Here is a 21,764-nt window from a genome sequence, read left to right as displayed (position 1 = left end):
TGAGGTGTGTTACAAAAAAAAATGTTTGCATCTTTCACATTTGGAAAGATCTATATATGACCACCACACTAATATCAAATCAGGTGATGCAATGTATCCAAAAATTGGAGTTTTGAATGCAACGTTCAAAATAAACACGAGTTAAGGGTATAATTCAACTTGATTTTTTTTAGGTAAATAATAAGGAAAAGTACAACAGATGGGGACGGTAAACCCGTCTATTGTCCTCATCAAAAGCAAAGAATAGTTCACGAGGACATGATTCAAAAATCACAAAACATCTATCCAGATTACATCCCAGTTTAGCTAGTGGTGCATCAGCACATCCCAGAATCACTTTAGTTGAACAAGAAGATGCCATCGAAGTCTACGCAGCAAGTCTAGTCGGAGAAGTTGATAAACTGTCGGAGTTCATTCTTCCCCGTCGAACATTCTTGTGCTCCGCGATTGGTAAGGGTAAGGACAAAAATTGATGGCTGTTCAAGACCTGTAATGAGCAAGACCTCAGTAATTTGTAAACCAAGAAGCTGATTCGCCAATGAAGTCTATACGGCAAGTCTTGCAGAAGAAGTTGATGAAGTTTCGATCGGAGTTCAATCTGCCCCGCGGAACATGCAAGTGCCGCCGCAATTTGTGTAAGGATTAGACAGCAGAAGTTGATGGCTGTTAAAGAAATGTAAAGACCGGGACCTCAAGTAATTTACTGCAGTGTAACGACGAAGACCTCGAAATTCATGTCCCATGCAGCAATTTCTGTGGAGTTGATAAAGTCTCCATTAGAGTTCCGTTCGGAACATGCCAATGGCGGAGCCAGGACCCTAGAGTTAGGGCGTCAATTTACGATAGCACGATAATAGTAGAGTTTAAAACCACTAAATATGTCCATCTTAAAAATTCATACTCTCCTATGGTAAATATACTTTTTTTAATTTAAATTGTGCTTAAAATTTATAGTGAAAAATACCTTTGAATTAACATTTTTGGTAAGTCTAACACTCTTGTGAAGGGTAATGATTATAATTTTTTAATTATTTTTGGGAGCTCTGTATGATAGGAAAGGGAATTTTTAAAATTTTAGAAGGGGCAAATAAGTAACCATATTAGAAATTTCTGAACTTTCTAAGCTTAAAACATAATTTTCTCAAAATTGAGGGGGTGCAATTGTTCTCCCTCAACTATATGTGGCTCCACCGCTGAAACATGCAAGTGCGACCGCGGTTACTAAGGCCGACTTGCAAGGACTAGAGCAGCAAAATGTCATGCAGAGAGTGAATTAAGTACCTAACTTTATTTTAGTTTTAGTCTATTTGAGTAAACTCCTAGGGTTGAAAGAGAAATTACTCGATTCTCAAAATGATCTCCATGAGAAAAGAGTTTGGTTTGCCAACTAATCAAGTTAATTATAAATAGTATTTTGTGCTCAGTAAAATTTTAAATTTCACTTGAACTTAATTCAATCAGCATAAAATTAGAAATTTATGTGTAAAAAAACTCAAGTTATTATAAATTGATTCAAGCTTGACTCGATTAAAGATTATTTTAGTTCAATTTTTTGATAAGCAAATATGCCAAATTTGAACGTATTGCTGAACACATTAAAATAAATAAACAAAATTAAACACTGAAGTGTTTGGGTTGCTTAGACTCATTTACACTTGTATAAATGATGCCATTAGTAATCCTTGAAATTAAGTTCCTCGTGTTCTTAGTTAAATCCTCAACTTTTGAATGTGTCATCTTGGCTCTAATCTTATCAATCTTCAAGCCAAATTCAAGTTTTTTTTTTCATTTTAATTGCCTTCCTTGGGTTTGACTTGATGTCAATTTAGAAAGTAGGCAAACATTTTTGCTGCCTCTTATGGTTTTATTTAAATTAATTAGTGTTTAAGGTACACAATATATGTGTGCCGGTGATTAAAATTATGATCACTCATAAATATTTTTCACAAGAAATGTTTTTCACTTGGAAAATATTTATGGTGAGGGTTTCTTGTATTGCATTTACTTATTTATTTGGTAGTTGCCAACGTAATTAAAATCTCTACATTAAGCTCTTAAAAATAGGAGGCTGGGGAAGCAATTAATTCAGTAAACTACCCTTGAAACTATTAATTTTATATGTGTACAAAAGGTAAATACTCTTACTAGTGAAGATATTACAAGAAGTTTAAAAAAGGGAAAATGTTCAAAACATCCTTCACATTTTACAAAATGACTTTTTGCGTCTCTTACATTTAAAAGTATACTTTTATGTCCCTTACAAATTCATATTGGTTAAATTTGGTCCCTATCTAGGTTTCCGACTAGTTTTTAATCGGAATCCACCATGTGCCTTGCTTGTACTCATTTTTGAAGGGCAAAATTGTCAAATTAAAGTTTACATAATCCGATCCATAGTCCCTTACATTTCACAAAATGAATTATTTCGTCCCTCACATTATACAAAATAAATTTTTTTCATCCCTCATATTTTAAAAAATAAAATTTTTCATCCCTCATTGATCATGTGTACGAATAACTTTTTTTTTAAAATTAATATATACCTATTTGATTTCACCTGAATAATATGAATAGCATATAATATATTTCTATTTTATTTTACCTGAACGTACTGTTCATGTGAAATTAAAATAGATATATACAGGGGTTTAAAAAAATTGTTAATTTTTTACTCATGTTCATTCCTTTTACTCAAAAATTGAAAACAAAGAAGATATTTAATTCTAAACATTATCAAGCATTTATATCGAATTAAATTTGGACAGAAAAAATAAACAAAGGAAAAGTATGACAAAATAAAGTAAGTGATTGACACTTTTAAATTTTAAGATAATCATAAGGTAAGAAATTCAACTATTGGTCTTAAAGGTGGCCAGTAAAAATTTTAGATTTAAATTGTTTGTTAGCATGACTATAAAATTCGAATTAACATTGATTAATTAGATGGTCTTATTATACAACTTAATAAATGAATTATTACCAAAATAGAAAAGGTTGTAAATATTAAATAAATTTACATGGTGAAATCAAATATAAATATATATGGGTTTAAAATAAATTATTAGATTTACACTCATGTATATATCTATTGAATAGCATATGCACAACTACAATTAGTTTGTTTAAGTGAAATAAAATAGAGATATATTACATACTATTCATATTGTTCAGGTGAAATCAAATAGATATATACATGAATTTTAAAAAAAAAACTATTTGTGTACATGGTCAATGAGAGATGAAAAAATTTATTTTGTGAAATGTGAGGGATGAAAAATTTATTTTGTGAATGTGAGGGACGAAACAATTTATTTTGTGAAATGTAAGGGATTATAGATGGATTATGTAAATTTTGATTTGACAATTTTACCCCTAAAACATAATCACATGCAAGGCACGTGATGAATTCCGACCAAAAATTAGTCGGATACCTAGGTAGGGACCAAATTTGACCAATATGAATTTGTAAGGGACGTAAAATTACACTTTTAAAAGTGAGGGAAAAAAAAAGTCATTTTATAAAATGTGAGAGACGTTTTGAACGATTTTTCCTTTAAAAAATGGCAAATATGTACTGGCACCACATAGTGGACTCCTCCTCCTTTGTATATTGTGTAGACTAGGTTAGTCTAACTGTGGAAGTCACAGCCAAAAATTTTATTTTAATTCGTACTCTCTTGCATAATTGCAATGTTTCTAAACTCGAACCGGCCAGTGAACAGAGAAGGGAGCAGTTCGCGGTCCGACATGCCGATTCATCGGTTCATTGATTTTTTTTTTATTTTATGCTTGCAACTTCAGTACCATGCACTCACAGTCACAGGTCGTCTCTCTACACAGTCACAGGTTGTCACTCTACACTTGAACTTGACGACTCATGCACAATCCAACATAGTTATTGATAACTTAAGTCCTTAAAATGCATTCATCAACACACTTTAAAAATAAATTTAAGTTGAGATAATAATAAAATTTTTAAAATTTATACATGAAATGGAATGATAAACATAACCAAAATATCATAATTCACCGCAAGTTTTCCTAAATTCATTACAAACATGAATAGATATAGTTCAGATGTTCACCAATTATCACAAACAAAAACACAAAAATAAATAGAAATAAATGTTAACATTTTTTCACATTCCTAAAAAACATTCATAAAAGCGTCCAACTCATATTCAAGGCAAACAATTTGAATAACAAACTTCCATCATTGGTATCACAAGGCAATAGCACCACCTTCACAACTTCATCAATTTAACTTGAAAAAGGTTAAGAGTTTATTACAAAAATATAAATGTAATTGTTCAAACTCAAAAAAAAAGGTGAGAAATTTTGAAAAACAAAGATACAACCAAACACAAAAAATTTAATTGCTACTAAACATCACCAATTAACATGTTATATTACCAATTATTTTCTCTTGAACATCAGTCAAACAAAAAAACCAAGTTGGACTGTTTGCATCAATCAAAAAAAAAAACCACCTACTTTTTACTTGTATTCCCCCAACAAAGCAAAAAGGGTACAAACCAGAAATTAAAAAAAAATAATCGAAGAGAAAAATAATAGTTATAAAATGAAACTAAAATTAAAAAAAAACTAATGGAATAAATTCATACCTTGAAGACCTTCACTGGATTGGTCAGTGGCAATGGCAACAAAAAAACCCCAGTCAATGATGATTGCTTGGCTTCGAATTATCTTTATCTATAAACAAAAATAGACAAAAAAGGACGAATTCATGTTAAAAAAAAAAAAAGAGAAACCAGATTACTAGATTAGTGCTTCTTTAGATTTCCTTCAAAATTTACCTGTGCATTACACGAACTGCAACTCTGCAACTAAGCCGAAGAAATCATGCAAAAATAATTCAATCCATGGCTGAAATGCTAAAAGGAGAAGAGGGAAAAGAAAATAGAATAGAGGAGGATGAGCCGACGAGGAAGTTAAGCAAAACAAAGAAATAAGAGCCGATGTGTCTTAGTCGCTAGTGCTGGGGTTTCTCTTTTTTAATTTAATTTTTAGTTTTTCACTTAATAAGTTAAGTAGATTTATACACAAAATAAGTTTGTTCTGTGGCTGTAGGCTACTGTTAAGAAATTTTTCTTGTTGCCTTGAGGATTGGGGTTCGAATCTTAAGTGGCTTTATTCTTGAAATCGTTTTTGTTTGAAAAATTTCAAAGCCGCCGGTTCACGGTCTAAACGATTTTTCACGGTTCATCCGGTTCATTTGGTTTCAAAAGATTTTTCATTAATCTCCGGTTTTAGCACTAGACCGGACCGTTGAGATGTCCGATTCGTGGTCCGGTCCAGTCCGGTTATGAAAACATTGCATTATTGAGGTACCAATTAGCTGAAAACAACATGACATTACTTGTGTTTGACTTACTTTTGTGGAAGTGCTACTGTTGAAGAAGCATCATTTAATTAACGCTGTGAAAGAAAAGTTCAAAACATATAATACAGAGCAAACTGTGGGAAAAATGTATATAATCTTGGTATGGAATTCAATTTCACATGAAAATTATGTCACCAATAACATTCGACTTTCCTTGAAGCAACTCTATTACAATCTCAAAAGCTTTAGAAGCCTTTTCTTTTACTTTCTATCACACAAATCTTCAAACATTTCATCCATTGTCTTATACAAACACATTTGCCTCAAGGGTGGAGTGGGGAGACATGATTGCTTGAATTAGATATATCAATAGATAGGGTTTGAGTTGAACTTTTTTGAATTGGATCTAGATTCAAACTCAAAAAGTTTAGTTTGGTCCAAACTCAAATCCAATCCCTTATAGATCTGAAAAAATAAATCTAGACCTAAACTCTCATAGGTTTGGGAATTCAATATATATTTATGAATATTTTTCTAAATATACAATGAAGAATTAACGTAAAATATTTTAAAAATATATAGAATTCAAAAATAACATAAATACCATCCAATTTTTTCATACTAGCAAATTTTAAACATGCCATATAACACGGATTCAAATTTGAAATTCAATAATGCACATGTGTTGATACATCTATAGCTGCTATTATTAAAAAAAATCACTGCACTATCAGTGTATAAAAAGTGAATCCTTAGTTGAAGTACAACTATGCTAACAAAATAAACCAAAGCTTTGGAGATTTTTATCTAATTTCTTATTGTTTTATTAGTGTCAAGTTTTAATTTGGATAGTTTTCTATCTAAGTTGTGAAGTTTTTTAGGTATTTATTTATGTGGTTGTACTCTTAAGCACCAACTCTAGTGGCTTATGTAGAGAGGGGCCCGTACGGTTCAGGACTAGTGCGACTCAATGTAGTTGGTGTACTTTTTACATTATTTGGTATACAATTACATTCTATCATTGTATTCAAGATAAAAGTGATATATATATATATATATAATATTTGACATATATTCAATACAATATTATGATACATTAGTACATAAAAAATTTAAACATGTACAATGACTGGATGGAACCGTATAAAGCACAATTGTATCGAGTCCTTGTCTAGACTTACATACACGTGAGTAACGCGGTATTGATCAAAGTATTTTCTTAGGATAGTCTAGAGAGTCCTTAAGCGCCAACTCTGGTGACGTATATATACGCGATTATTGGTTACATGAGAATTCCTGGGGAACGCATTGTGGTGAGCATGGATACATTACCATGTATGCTTCTTTTCCGATTGCTTAGTAGAGGATTCGTGAGTCTTTAAGTGAACCATCGCTTAATGGTCGAGAGTGTGACATGGGAACAACTGGTTAATTAAAGTTTATGAGGTTGATCCCGATGGCATGTCGACCAGGCCACAAAGAAAAAATGCAAGTACCTCTTGAACTATACTATTTTTTTGGTATGAAAATTTGAGGTACTAGAACTCATTAAACTTTTAGCATTTTCACATGATAAACCTCAAAAAGGGGGAATGTATAAAGTTAAAAGTGGAGTGCATAATTCATTACCAAAAATGAATTACAAGTTCACGCAAATATTACTAATTCTTCCTTTCCAGTTAGACTGGTAATATTTCTTTTCTCAGCATATATGGGCAGCACAAAAAAAAAAAGACTATTCCTCCAAAAAAAAATAATAAATAAAGAAGAAGATCATACTTCACTAAAGAGACCAAACATCATTTATTCTGGCAAAAACAAGAAACAATACATGTTGAGCTGATAAAGGCTATATGAGATACGTAATAAAAGGCACTGCATCACAAGATGCTAGTTTCATGCTTATAACATCAGACCGTGATATATAGAAAAAGCAGAATTGCTTTCTAATTAATGAAGCACCAGCAATTATTTCAACATTTAAACTATTCTAAGCAGTGGGATAAGAAGCCTGGCTGGCGATGCCACAAAGGCCTTCTGGAGCACCAGTGTCTCTCTGAAGGCGCATGTACCCATCCTCACCCCAGCTAGTTCCCCAGGAATTCTTAGCCAACCAATACTTGGTTCCATCCTCACTTGTACCGTATCCAACTAGTGTCACGGCATGGTCCAAGTTATTCCCACAATCGCCGGAGAAAACGCCGCTTTTATAGTTTTTGAAGTCCATGCCGCTGCCTTCAATGCCAACTGATACGGGTTGTTTAGACACGGCCTGCAGAAGAGCATCCTCGTTATTCTGAGGGACATCTTCATAACCTGTGATCTGGACAGCTCCTTGGTCGTTATTGCAAGTGCCATCAGCTCCTTGATATGGGTACTCGGATTCAGTGGCGATGCCATTGCTAGCAATGAAATTAAATGCACTATCCATGCGACCTCCGCTGCAGCCATGATTACTACTAGTATCACAGTCAACAAGCTGTTGCTCAGACAGCGAGATTAGCTCACCGGCTTTGAGTTTATGAATTCCTTCTACGGCTGCAACAGTTGAAAAAGCCCAACAACATCCTGCATTTTCATTATCCAAAAGGGTTTTTCATCCTAATTAGCCCAACTTCATATAGACATTTTGGCATGGAAAGCATATACTAATGATGGTCAAATATCAGACTTACCACAAGCTGCCTGGTCCTTGACTCCAGTGACAGCACCTTTGTGTCTCCAGTCCATGGAAGGCGGAGCGTCACTGACATCTGCATACCTGAATGAAGTTCCTTGAGATACGTCTTTCCTTGGTTTGTAGTTGTACCCAGTGCTGGCTGATAGGAACTCTTCGTTTGTCAGGTCAGCAAATCGGTTAATGCCCAGCACGTAAGACTTGTTCCCAGCCTTGTTGAAGGCCTCAATGTACTCCACAGTTTCCTTGAAAATCTTGAATCGCTTTGCCTTCTCTGCCTCATCCTTGTAAACCCGTCCGTGTTCAACCATCCACTGCTCGTGCTTTTCAGTCAATGAGGCTTCATGCAAGCTCCGGGCCGTAGCCTGAGAAGCCAACATCGCCAGCAGTAAGAATGCGGCAGTAATCAGCATAGAATTGAATGTCCAAGCCATTGTTTGATTAAGAGCTCAAAGAAACAAGTGAATGAAAGAATCTGAAAGTATAAAGCCAATAAATTATGGTGCGAAAGATGTTAATGGGAAGCCACACTGCTTCCATTCAGAATACCACCTAGCTATTTATAGATTTCAGTTCGGAAAGCTGAGTTAATTATGACTGAATTTCCATCGTTTTGGTCCTAGAAACTCTGGGAAAATTATGCCCAAGATTGACCGGCAATCAGAAGATCGGTTGGCATGCGTGAGCGTTGGTTTTGGGGCAGACGTAGGAAGTATTTGTCTAAGCAGAAGAATATATTGAACTGAAAGTCGACCGATCCAGAAGAACGTTAAAAAAAGGGCAGTTCATCTTTCTGGCTAAATTAATGAAGCATTATGACAGATATATTAACTAAAATTAGGCACCGGAACTTAACAAACTGTTTAACAGTGATATTTTGATTAAACCATCCATCTTTTTAAGTTTTCTATGGACTAATTGCATTTTACACCTATGATTGATTCTCAATTTGCATCCTCATTTCGATCTTGGACACATTCTTGCATATACTTTCAGGGTGATCATATTTTAGTTAACATTGTTAAAAAAAATTATAGAATTTATTTCGTATGCATTACGCACTGATTAGTCACTTAATCAAATTTCACTTTGTACCCCTAACTCATTATTTAAATTCACGTTGCAACTTTAAACTCTAATTTCTGGACACATTGCGCTCCCATTCTATTTTTTGTAATGTGCTGCTATACATCCCAGTATAGATAGTGGTGCATCAGCACATCCCAGAATCCCAGTATAGATAGTGGTGAATCACTTTAGTTGGTGATCATTGAAGGGAAACTAAACTAAATTAAAGCATGTGCAGATAGGCCTTGATGTAACTTAGTCAAAATTTTTAGCAATGGTTCGGTCAAATTGAAATAATTACCAGAAATAACCTAAGAAAAGTAAGCATAACAATTGCAGATTTCTCAATTAATTCTCTACTATCTTTTTTTTTTTTTTTGTCGAAACGATAAGATGATTTCATTGCTTTCATGGTAAAAAAATTACAAGTGCGAGCAACGGCTCGATCGGAACTCTACAAACAAGTGTTCAAAGACACTGAGGAAGCTGTCGCTCCTCATCCACAATAATGCTTAACGCATCAACACTCAATGTTTTACTGACTGTCATATTTTCTTCCCTATCCAAAACAAAAGAGCACATGCAAAACAATCTCTGTAACTGAGAGATGTCTTCAAGTACTGTTGCCATTTTGCTGTTTGCTGGGCTCTGATATTTTAATTGTCTCCACAGTTCTTTGTTACAAAATCTCAGCTTAAGATTGCTCCACTTGCGTTGTACAGCTTTACACAACACCAGCTTCAGTGCCAACGCTTCATCTAGGATTTTGTTTCCAGAACTAATGTCTTTCAGTGCCCACCCTATCATCGTGTTCCTTGCAAAAAACTGAACTGTGACTCCAATTCCCACAAACAACTGCCCTTGCTTCGTGGTTGTATTCACCTCCATTAGCACTTCTCCTTCATTTACATAATTCTGATGCTGAACATCTTGCCTAGGGACTGTTTCAAACGTGCTCTCTTCTTTTTCTTTGTACTCTATCTGCTGCTGCTCTAACCATTCCAAATGAGCTTTCCTTATAGATTTGAAGGGGGGATCGAAGTTAGCATTCTCGAATTCTATTTTGTTTCTTTCCTTCCACACCTGCCACAGGATGTTTGCAGTTAATCCAATGTGTTCCATCCCTTCTGACCTGTGCCTTGCTTCAGAGATTCTTAACCACCACCTTTTGAAATCTCCCTGCTGCTCCTTTGCTCCATCCCACTGAATGGGAGATGCCTTCCATATGTTTTCCGAGTGGGGGCAATTCAGCAAAAGATGTTCGACTGTCTCCTGTGCTAAACCACACATCTTACATATCGGATCACCCTCCCCCGTTCGTCTATTTACTGCTGCTTTCACAGGCAGAGCACCTTGAATGCATTTCCAGATGAAGAATTTGATTTTATGTTTGATGTTTAAGCTCCACAGTGTATTCCACATCTGAGCTAACTCCGAATCACTTGCCGAATAGCTAGAGCTAGCTCCTTCCTGCCTGCACCTGCCTCCCATCCTGTGTTGCTTCATCAGAAACTTATAACCAGAATTGACAGTGTACATCCCTCCCACCTTTGGTTGCCAATAAAAGCTATCTTCCCTATCAGCTAAACTCAGAGGAATAGCTAAAATTTTTTGTGCATCATTGCTATTGAAGGATCTGAATATGATGTTCCTGTTCCACCTATGCTGACAAATAAGCTCCTCCACTTTTTCCAGCTCACAATGAATCCCTCGACTAGTAGTTGGCATCCCTGTATCAGTGTCTGGAATCCACTTGTGGCTCCATATATTTGTACTCCTTCCATTTCCTATCCTAATTCTCTACTATCAGGCATTGCTCGAACTTATAGGTCAGAAGATAATCTTCCGGTTTGCCTATAAAGACACGAGACCTCAGGTAAACGTAGCGCGTAACCAAGAATATTTCGCCATTGGAGATCATTCTTCCGTCCCAGTGGGAACCTGCAAGTTCTCCACTATTGGTATCTAGAACAGAAGAAATTGGCGGCCGCTGTAAATATCGTGACATCAGTGTGAAACAAGAAATGCCATCGAAGTCTACGCAGCAAGTCTAGTCGGAGAAGTTGATAAACTGCCGGAGTTCATTCTTCCCCGTGGAACATTCATGTGCTCGGCGATTGGTAAGGGTAAGGACAAAAATTGATGGCCGTCCAAGACCTCAAGTAGCGTAAACCAAGAAGCTGATTCGCCAATGAAGTCTATGCGGCAAGTCTTGCAGAAGAAGTTGATGAAGTTTCGATCGGAGTTCAATCTTCCCCGCGGAACATGCAAGTGCCGCCGCAATTTGTGTAAGGATTAGGACAGCACTGTAGTGTAACGACGAAGACCTCGAAATTCATGTCCCATGCAGCAATTTCTGTGGAGTTGATAAAGTCTCCATTAGAGTTCCGTTCGGAGCATGCCAATGGCGGAGCCAGGACCAGGACCCTAGAGTTAGGGCGTCAATTTACGATAGCACGATAATAGTAGGGTTTAAAATCAATAAATATGTCTATCTTAAAAATTTATACTTTCCTATGGTAAATATACTTTTTTAATTTAAATTGTGCTTCAAATTTATATTGAAAATTACCTTTGAATTAACATTTTTTGTAAGTCCAACACTCTTGTGAAGGGTAATGATTATAATTTTTTAATTGTTTTTGGGAGCTCTCTATGATAGGAAAGGGAATTTTTAAAATTTTAGAAGGGGCAAATAAGTAACGATATTAGAAATTTCTGAACTTTCTAAGCTTAAAACATAATTTTCTCAAAATTGAGGGGGTGCAATTGTTCTCCCTCAACTATATGTGGCTCCACCGCTGAAACATGCAAGGGCCACCGTGGTTACTAAGGCCGACTTGCAAGGACTAGAGCAGCAAAATGTCACGCAGGGACTGAATTAAGTACCTAACTTTCTTTTAGTTTTAGTCTATTTGAGTAAATTCCTAGGGTTGAAAGAGAAATGAAATTACTCGATTCTCAAAATGATCTCCATGAGAAAAGAGTTTGGTTTGCCAACTAATCAAGTTAATTATAAATAGTATTTTGTGCTCAGTAAAATTTTAAATTTCACTTGAACTTAATTCAATCAGCATAAAATTAGAAATTTATGTGTAAAAAAACTCAAGTTATTATAAATTGATTCAAGCTTGACTCGATTAAAGATTATTTTAGTTCAATTTTTTGATAAGCAAATATGCCAAATTTGTACGTATTGCTAAACACATTAAAATAAATAAACAAAATTAAACACTGAAGTGTTTGGGTTGCTTAGACTCATTTACACTTGTATAAATGATGCCATTAGTAATCCTTGAAATTAAGTTCCTCGTGTTCTTAGTTAAATCCTCAACTTTTGAATGTGTCATCTTGGCTCTAATCTTATCAATCTTCAAGCCAAATTCAAGTTTTTTTTTTCATTTTAATTGCCTTCCTTGGGTTTGACTTGATGTCAATTTAGAAAGTAGGCAAACATTTTTGCTGCCTCTTATGGTTTTATTTAAATTAATTAGTGTTTAAGGTACACAATATATGTGTGCCGGTGATTAAAATTATGATCACTCATAAATATTTTTCACAAGAAATGTTTTTCACTTGGAAAATATTTAAGGTTAAGGGTTTCTTGTATTGCATTTACTTATTTATTTGGTAGTTGCTAACGTAATTAAAATCTCTACATTAAGCTCTTAAAAATAGGAGGCTGGGGAGGCAATTAATCCACTAAACTACCCTTGAAACTATTAATTCTATATGTGTAGAAAAGGTAAATGTTTGCACAGAGCTGTTGTCTGTATATATATACTGCAATCAATTACATCAGAATGCACAGAGCCGTTGTCTACAGACAAAGCATAGCTCTTGTACAAGGGTAGCTTCATCAATCGTTCCACCAATTGAGCTGTGATTAAGAAGTAGGGTAAGAAGCTTGCATCGCAATGCCACAGAGGCCTTCTTTAGCTTCAATATCTCTTTGCATCAGGATGTATCCATTCTCACCCCAGCTAGTTCCCCAAGAATTCTTAACCAACCAATATTTGGTTCCATCAGAGCTTGTACCATACCCGACGGCTGTCACACCATGGTCAAATTCAGTCCCACAATCACCAGTGAAAACGCCGCTTGAATAGAATTGGAAGTCATTGCCACTAGCATCAATGGCAACTGAAACAGGTTGATTGGCCACAGCCTTCAAAAGTGCAGCCTCATTGTTTGCAGGGACATCTTCATATCCAGTGATTTTGGCAGCAGGCTTAGCTTCTTTGTTTGTATTGCAAGTTCCATCAACTGCTTGATATTGATAATTGGCTTCAGTAGTAAGACCTTTGTTGTTGATTATGAAGGTAAATGCATCATCCATGAGACCTCCATTGCAGCCTTGATCTTCACCAGCAGTGTCACAATCCACAAGCTCTTGCTCAGACAAGGAGATCAACTTGCCAGTTTTAAGCTGGTGAATTCCTTCCATGGCTGCGACTGCTGAAATGCCCAGCAACAACCCTAATATTTCGTGTTCAAGAGGGTTAGCTTAGGGAAACTGCTGAAATGTTTAATGGTGCGTGAGTAATTCGAAAAATGATGGCTATTCTAGCTTACACATTGGCCTTAATCCTTCCTCTGACTGGCAGCTGTCTTTTGTCCAGTCATGGAGCTGAACTGCACTCCTTTACCTGAACAAGGTTCCTTTACATTCCTCCACTGCTTGTACTTGTTGCTAGTTGTTCGAACTCCTCATTGGTCAAATCAGCAAATTGGTTAATGCCAAGCTTGTAAGACTTAGTTTCCTTCCTTGTTGAATGACTCGATATGTTGGTTCTAGACCAAAATAAATCATATAAGTAATAATAATTTCTCTAATAAATTTTAACAAATAAATTAACCAAAATTCATACCTCAATATTGCATTAAAAATGCAAATAATTTGTACCATAAAAATGTTAATTTGGCATGGGTTGAGGCGCGGACCAAGTCGCTCTCTTTAAGACGATTCGCGCCCCTACGAAGTATCCTCCGGTGTAGTAGGTCTCAACACGTCGCCTCCAAGATACAACAGCCCAGCCAATCTACTCCAGGATACATTGTAATCTACTCCAATCTACACTATTGGAGCAAGACAGAAACCTCACACTAACACTGTTCTTTGCCCTATAAACTCTTATAGTAGTGGAGGAAAAATAGAAGGTAGTATAGAGAGCAAATTATATATTTGGTTTGGTTGATAGATGCCTTATATATAGGCTAAGAAATTTGGAATATTAAAATACCAACATTAATAGGAATTAACACCTCATATTTCAGTTACAAATTGAAAAGTCTAGATTCATTGTATAACGGAAAAAATTACTAAATGATTTCATAAAACCTAATCATTACATAAGTTAAAAAGCAAGGCATAAATCCCATAAGTTACACATTTAAATGTTTCAATTTGTAACTGAAAATTTATTTAAAGAATTTGTAATTTATTTTATTTGAATTCAAAATAAATATGTGATATTTTTTATTAAAATATCCAACAATCCCCCACTTATTTTAATAAAAAAATATAATATTCAAAACTTAACACTTAATAGGGCAAAGATTAAAAATTCATGCATAATGAAGGTGGCAATGCCTTTAAACCTTCACTTAGTGCTCAACAATTCCCGTGCTAGAGTCAAAGTGGACGTAGCCTTTAAACGATGACTATTTGAAGGCACGTGAAATCGTATCACACACATGAACCTTTCAGTGTTCTAAAATAGGTTTCATAAGCCAGCACATTTATGGCCTTGTGCTTTATCCCGGTTTTCATGAGTGCTCTAAAGAACCAGCCCAAATTCTCATAGGAAGCGGCTCTACTTCCACACTCATATAGGTGAGTCTATCAAGGATGCTCCTATGACTTAGACATCCCACCCATAAGGGTTATAGAACTCATTAAGGGAATAAAAATCCCAACCTCACTTATCGTCATAGGATCACAAATGCACTTACATCATAGGGATAGACAATATAATCAAAGTAGTGCATATTAATCAACCAAATCACTCTATAATTCGTTTGTCTCTGACCTAGTTCTTGGGATCTCCAGTCCCTAGGTGGTTGTATCCTCATAGGTGATTTTTAACATATATTAGACTTTTGTCTTATCCCTCTCGATGTGTATCATATCCTTGACTCAAGCTTGAGATTTATTTTTTCAACACAAATAAAATAACAAAGATATGATATTCTCGAATTTTTTCAAATAATCGCTTAGTGGTCCAAATACATGGAACCAATCTTCGATGAGAAATTTCTCATCCATATATTTTTGCCAAATAGTGTAGGCGTATATTTACTCATAAGTAATTTTTTTAATTTTTTCTATGGCCAGTAGTCTAGTGATGCACTAGAAGCCATTCTCAAAAAACTCCATGATTATTTTTACTTTTGCAAAAATATCAAAAAATATTTCAAGTACCTTCACCTCATGTCATATTTTTCAGTGAATGCTCGTCTACACTACTCAAAATAAAGTTAGAATAGATTCAAAAAACAATAATTATGTTATACTCACAAATTGAGCAAATAGAATGGGCATATATTTGCTCACATCAAGCAAAGCCACATTAATTTCCATCATTTCTGTAATCTTCTCAGTGGCTAGTAATCTAGTAACCCGCCACTCTCATAGTCCTCAATGAATTTTCTTTTGCAAGAAAACTTCATAAGTAATTCAAATCTATCCAAATCACGCCTCACTTTTTAATCTGCACAACTCAAATTAGAGATTAAGAAAATTCAAAAAATATAATAGTCAATGCACTATTATGTTTTAATTTCAAAATTCAACTTGCAAGTAATGCAAGCCTTATAATGAAAAATCTCAAGAGTTTCAAAATTCATAGCTACCAGCTTAGTCAACATCCACTGTCCGCGTTTCCATCCAAGCATAGTCTTACTATAGTCATGCTTGGCAAGGAAATTAAGTATTCCAATTTTCATTAAATGCAAAGACAGCCACATAGCAAACAACATGAAATAAAAAAAATTGTTGGTTGCCTGCAAATTGATGGCCTTTGACTCGAATACATATTTTTCAATGTACAATATCACATTTTCAACTCAAAAGTTCATATTCACAATTTTAACAAAATACAAGTCAAGAGAATAGAATTATATGGCTAATAACTTTATATTTCACAACTTCAAGCCACCAAAGCTATTATCCATGTATATAATTTTTCCTTGGTGACAGTATAATCTTTTCTTCATGTATTGTCAATACCATTTATTGCTTGTGAAAATGCAAACCTTAAGCTTGACTAATATCATATGAATTCAAGACAAAACTAGAGAATTTTAAACCCCCACTATTTAAATATAACTTGAACCCTCATAATTGCAGTTTTTTTTTTATATACATCCTGATACCACTATTCTTCAACGTGTCATAGTCATACACTCAATTGAAGAATGTAATCATGTAATTACATACCCCCACTATTTCTAACAATTATTCATTCAAGACTACTCATGGAGTTCATATGTTAAGATAGTGCAGAAATAGTGTTCTAGGTACTCAAAATGATATACACTCAAAGTAGTACATAAGCATAAGAGCCATCTTATTGGGTACAAATCACACACATTCAACAACTAAATAGTTGCAAAATCATTCATATATTTTGAGATCACCATTGTTTAAAATGAGGCTGCCTATAGACTTGGAAATTGAACTTGACTTCAAGTTATACATGCATTGTGTTTAGTGTATCTCGACTGTAGTTGAATTCAAGTTGATGGCCTACTGGTTTACCATTGTTTGAACTATAATGTCATAAGACTTGTACTTTTGTACAGCATTTTTTTTTTTTGGCAATCACGTTGAAAACCGAAACCAAGAAAATACTCATATACAAGTCTTTTAGGCATACTTCAAAACTATGAGATCGTACACATTAAAGTAATAAACTTTTAAATAGGAGCAATATCGTCTTAAAATTGTTGGTTCTAGACCAAAATAAATCATATAAGTAACAATAATTTCTCTAATAAATTAACCAAAATTCATACCTCAATATTGCATTAAAAATGCAAATAATTTGTACCATAAAAATGTTAATTTGGCATGGGTTGAGGCGCAGACCAAGTCGCTCTCTTTAAGACGATTCGCGCCCGTACGGAGTATCCTCCGGTGTAGTAGGTCTCAGCACGTCGCCTCCAGGATACAACAGCCCAGCCTTTTGCACACTGTAGTCTACTCCAATCTACACTATTGGAATAAGACAGGAAACTCCCACTAACACTGATCTTTGGCCTATAAACTCTTATAGTAGTGGAAGAAAAATAGAAGGTAGTATAGAGATAGCAAAGTATATATATGAGGTTTGGTTGATAGATGCCTTATATATAGGCTAAGAAACTAGGAATATTAAAATACCAACATTAATAGGAATTTCACCTCATATTTCAGTTACGAATTGAAAAGTCTGGATTCATTGTATAACGGTCAAAAATTACTAAATGAATTCATAAAACCTAATTATTACATAAGTTACAAAAACAAGACATAAATCTCATAAGTTACACATTTAAATGTTTCAATTTGTAACTGAAAATTTATTTAATTTGAATTCAAAATAAACAAGTGAGCATTATTTTTGTTGTTTCGTTGTCATATACGCTACCGTCTCTGTCACGCCATAGTCTGGATGTGCCAGTCACGCAACATTCGCCGTATTCTCAACTTTCGCTTAAGAATATAAGGTAATATTAAATTAGACTAAAACTTATAAAGTATTAAATAGCATAACTAAATATAGTGCGGTACAAATCTTAAATGGAAGGTAGATTACAAGTGTCCAATAAGTTCATGCGTTTATTTTTTAGATGAGACAACGGGAAAAAATTAAATAAAACTAACAGCCAAAAGCAGTTAGACTGCTAATTTCTATCCATTTACCTAATAAAAATCATTCTCAAGTCTTTAATGTAAACCAACTCATACTCTTCAGAATATGCAAAAGTGATAAAAATTGGAATGACCGATAAGTCGTTAATAGGTAGCGCCTACCCCTCTGTTGGACCATGCAATCATACCTTTACATATACATACATACATACACATATATACATATATATATGTCAAATTATTTGCACACCATTCACGTGTATAATTATTAAAAATAACGTTCTTCGTAAAACAGTCAGTAATAATGAGTGACACAATAATTTGTAAACATCTTATTCATAACCATACATGAAAGCCATAGAGTCATAAATCATTTCATATCAACTCATAATAAGTACATGCAATGACCGGCTTCTGAGTACTCAATTTAGAGATTAAACCCTTCTAGGTGAGCGACCAATAGATTTCATGACTACCGATTGGTTTCATTATATATAGGCCAATCAGCCGAGTTCTATACCGAACTATCATGACCTTATCAATCGGCCAAACTCTATGCCAGGCTACCATGACCATTAGATAAGACTATAACCCCTACCGTCTATTCCATGACTGTTTTGAACTTTACTTAACATAAATTCATTTCACACATCACATACATAGTTCTTTGATTTCACAAAAGATACCACTTATTGTGTATATAATAACATATCAAAATACTTCAAATAATTCACATGATCCATCTTTATATAGCAAAAATAGAACTTGCACAAATACTCAAATAAATCATTTAATCAAGTAAATTTCAAATTGACACATCAAAATAAGATTAGTAATAGAAATTTCGCTTTGATTTTTTGAAATCCCAAAAGAGTAAGTACCATCTACCTTTGTCTGGCTACTCGAGTGGGACTACTTTAAATTTTTTAAACTTATGTCGTACCTATCAAATGCATAGATATTTTAATTAGTTGATATTTCTTATAGATATATAAATATACAAAACTCTAAGCAACTATAAGATTCATGTCTAGTGACGAGCGCGAGGTATACATACACAATTAGCTCATCCGCAATCAAGTTTTACATTTATAACTCTTAAATACCCCACACGCGATTTATCGCAAGTATACAAATCGTAAACGAGTATAGGGTATTAAGGGTCGATCTCACAGGGAAGATTGCAATTACCAGTGTTTTTCAAACTCCTTTATTATCTAGACTACCATAAATATGAAAGTAATCAAAATAACACTAGAAAGCTCCTAGAGATATGGAATTCCTCACTACTCTTGCAAATGAGATTACCGATTAAGTGAATGCAATTATCTTAACTAGTTATGGCGTAATTTCCTATTGCATGTGAAACCTACTCTCGTAGTAAATCAACTATACTTGTAATTAAGCCATACCTACTCTCGTGGTTATGAAATTAACTACAAGTTCATTTCTTCTATGAAATTACATGAAACAAGTCATTTAAACCACATAGGTGCACCTCTACTTTCGTGAGTGAACTCCCCATGTTTACCACTTCCTTGAACTAGTGTTAAATTCCAATTCTCATTGCAAATTTAACACCTTAGATAATCACAACTAATGGCCGGCTAATTATGATTAGAATATCAAAAGTGATAAATAACTTGCTCAAAATAATATCACCAAATAACCAAGTAAAGATCATAAACAAGATGTAGAAAGTTCATCCATACTCTAGGCATAAATTTTAACTAAACATGATAAAAACAAATACCAAACTTGTATTATAGTTAAACATGAATTCAAATACAAAAGAGAAAGTTATAGGAAAGAAGTCACCCTTGTCACATGAACTTCAAACTCTCCATCTTTGCTCCTCCAATCTTCCTCCAAATCTAACTACAAATACAAGAAGGATAAACTACTCTACCTATACTATATTAATGAACTAAGAAAAACTAGTGAAGACTATATTTTTGGTGAGTTTTCCTAGCCTTGCCAAGTTATCAAAATTGTCCTTCAAGGCTTCTATTTATAGAGAAATTTAAGAGCCAAATGAATTGTTTCTTGTTGTCATTTTTGACTCTTGAAACTTTTTTGAGTTGTTTTTCCAACTTTCCAGCCTTTTCTTGATTATATACAACCGAATTTTCTGGCTGGAACTGAGTTGGAAATGTTGCATGAAAGCAGGACAAGTTGGTCAGAAAATTGCAGCGTTCAGATTAGAATACGCGACTTTAGAAAATGCAACTTTCTGGTCGCGTATTGAACAGTCGCGTTTTGAGTTTTGTGTAATTCAACTACCATTTTCGTAATGATAGAGGCCGAACTAACTCTTCTGTAAAACATAAAAGTTGTAACCCTTTGAATTAGATTTCCAATGCCTCAAGAATCATCCAATTTAGAGTTCTCTAGACTGAGATATGACCAAAATACCAAAGACTGGTCAGAGCTCTGTTTTCAACTTTGGACAGCTGAGTTGAATTTCGGTATTTCAACTTTTAGACTATGAAAACGGCTGAATTGGACTTTGATGTCTTCATAACAAATGTAGATACGTCTCTTAGCTTCAAAATGGTATAAATATCATCTCAATCCAATGTATGTAGCCCAAGATATAGCTAAAATACCAACAGATGCCAAAGCTGACTTTTGTTTGATTCTTTTGTTCTCAAATTGCATTTCTCCTTTTACACTTCATATTTTATTTTCATCACTCTAAATCATCATCAATCATCCAAATATCTTCTCAATGGTCTCCATTGATGATTGAATCATTAAACCTGTAAAATATGAAATTTTTACCATAAAAATCCATAGAAATGCAATTTTCACACTTTAACCACAAAATGCATATTTTCACTAGAATCTTAGTTAATTATTTATAAAACTAAATAAAACACACCAAAACTAATTAATAAAGCACACTAAAAATACGTAAAATATACTCTTATCATCTAGATCATTATCTGAAGCCTAGAAGAGTTTCCTAAATTGGAAAGTTTCTATTTTGGAAAGTTTCCTAAATTGGAAAGTTTCTATTTTGGAAAGTTTCCTAAATTGAAAAGTTTCTATTTTTGAAAGTTCCTTTTTTCCTTATGTAAAGTTTCCTAACTCATAAATAATTGTTTATAATCATATTTATCTTGACTATTATTTTTTATTTTTTTTTTATTTTTTTATTTTATTTGTTAGTATTGTTATTGTCTTTATCAACACTATTTTATTTTATTTTCATTCATACATATATATATATTGGTTAATTAGTTATTATTATCTTTTGTTCTATTTCCATTTTTGCACCTGTATAAGTATTATTATTATTATTCATGTATATACAAATGTGTATTTATTTACCATTACAATTATTATCTTAGCCTATTCCACTTGTATTTATATTTATATTTTTGTTTATATCCTTAATTTATTTCATCCATATTTATATCATCATCATCATCATCATTTTAAGCATTTGTTTAAAAATCTAAAACTTATCTTACATTGTATAAATTAATCTAATAATGTTAGATTAAAATGTCTTAGACTTCTACTTAAACATCTTAAACTTAATTAATTAAGCATAAGCCTGAATAACTAAATCTTTAAAGCCCAAAATTATTTTAGATTAGTTTTTGAAGTTTAATACCCATGATAATCCATAAAAGATGGGTTGGTTATATCTAAAATTTATCTATCGAACATTCACTAAACCCATACCATATTTTTGGCCCAAGTATACTTGCCACCTTTTTTTCGAATTTGAATAAAAACGGCCCAAGCTCCTTATGCCCAAGCATTTCCTTATTTCTCCTAGCCCTAGCCCGATTCCCCTTCACACT

At 33.9% G+C, this 21,764-nt stretch overlaps 1 protein-coding gene and 1 pseudogene across 1 annotated transcript; both read right to left on the bottom strand.

Moving 5' to 3' along the window:
- Positions 1 to 7,123: 7,123 nt before the first annotated feature.
- LOC113775169 (zingipain-2-like) lies at positions 7,124 to 8,540 on the bottom strand. Its single transcript, XM_027319930.1, has 2 exons — positions 8,020 to 8,540; positions 7,124 to 7,912 (listed from the first exon to the last, which is right to left on the bottom strand). Exons 1-2 carry the CDS (start codon positions 8,453 to 8,455, stop codon positions 7,335 to 7,337), a joined length of 1,014 nt encoding a protein of 337 aa, XP_027175731.1. The 5' UTR covers positions 8,456 to 8,540; the 3' UTR covers positions 7,124 to 7,334.
- A 4,435-nt stretch (positions 8,541 to 12,975) lies between these two features.
- Positions 12,976 to 15,675, bottom strand: LOC113773767 (annotated as a pseudogene).
- Positions 15,676 to 21,764: the final 6,089 nt, after the last annotated feature.

This window comes from Coffea eugenioides, chromosome 6, assembly GCF_003713205.1.
Source record: "Coffea eugenioides isolate CCC68of chromosome 6, Ceug_1.0, whole genome shotgun sequence".
Classification (NCBI taxonomy): Eukaryota; Viridiplantae; Streptophyta; class Magnoliopsida; order Gentianales; family Rubiaceae; genus Coffea; species Coffea eugenioides.
The sequence above is the reverse complement of the archived record's forward strand: the minus strand, read 5'-3'. Positions and strand labels throughout refer to the sequence as shown.

What these genes read in the sequence shown, in the direction of transcription:
- LOC113775169 (XM_027319930.1), bottom strand. Translation starts at nt 8,455, where the DNA reads ATGGCTTGGACATTCAATTCTATGCTGATTACTGCCGCATTCTTACTG. An exon ending in CAAGGACCAGGCAGCTTGTG is followed by an intron (nt 7,913 to 8,019) that starts GTAAGTCTGATA and finishes ATGAAAATGCAG; the next exon opens with GATGTTGTTGGGCTTTTTCA.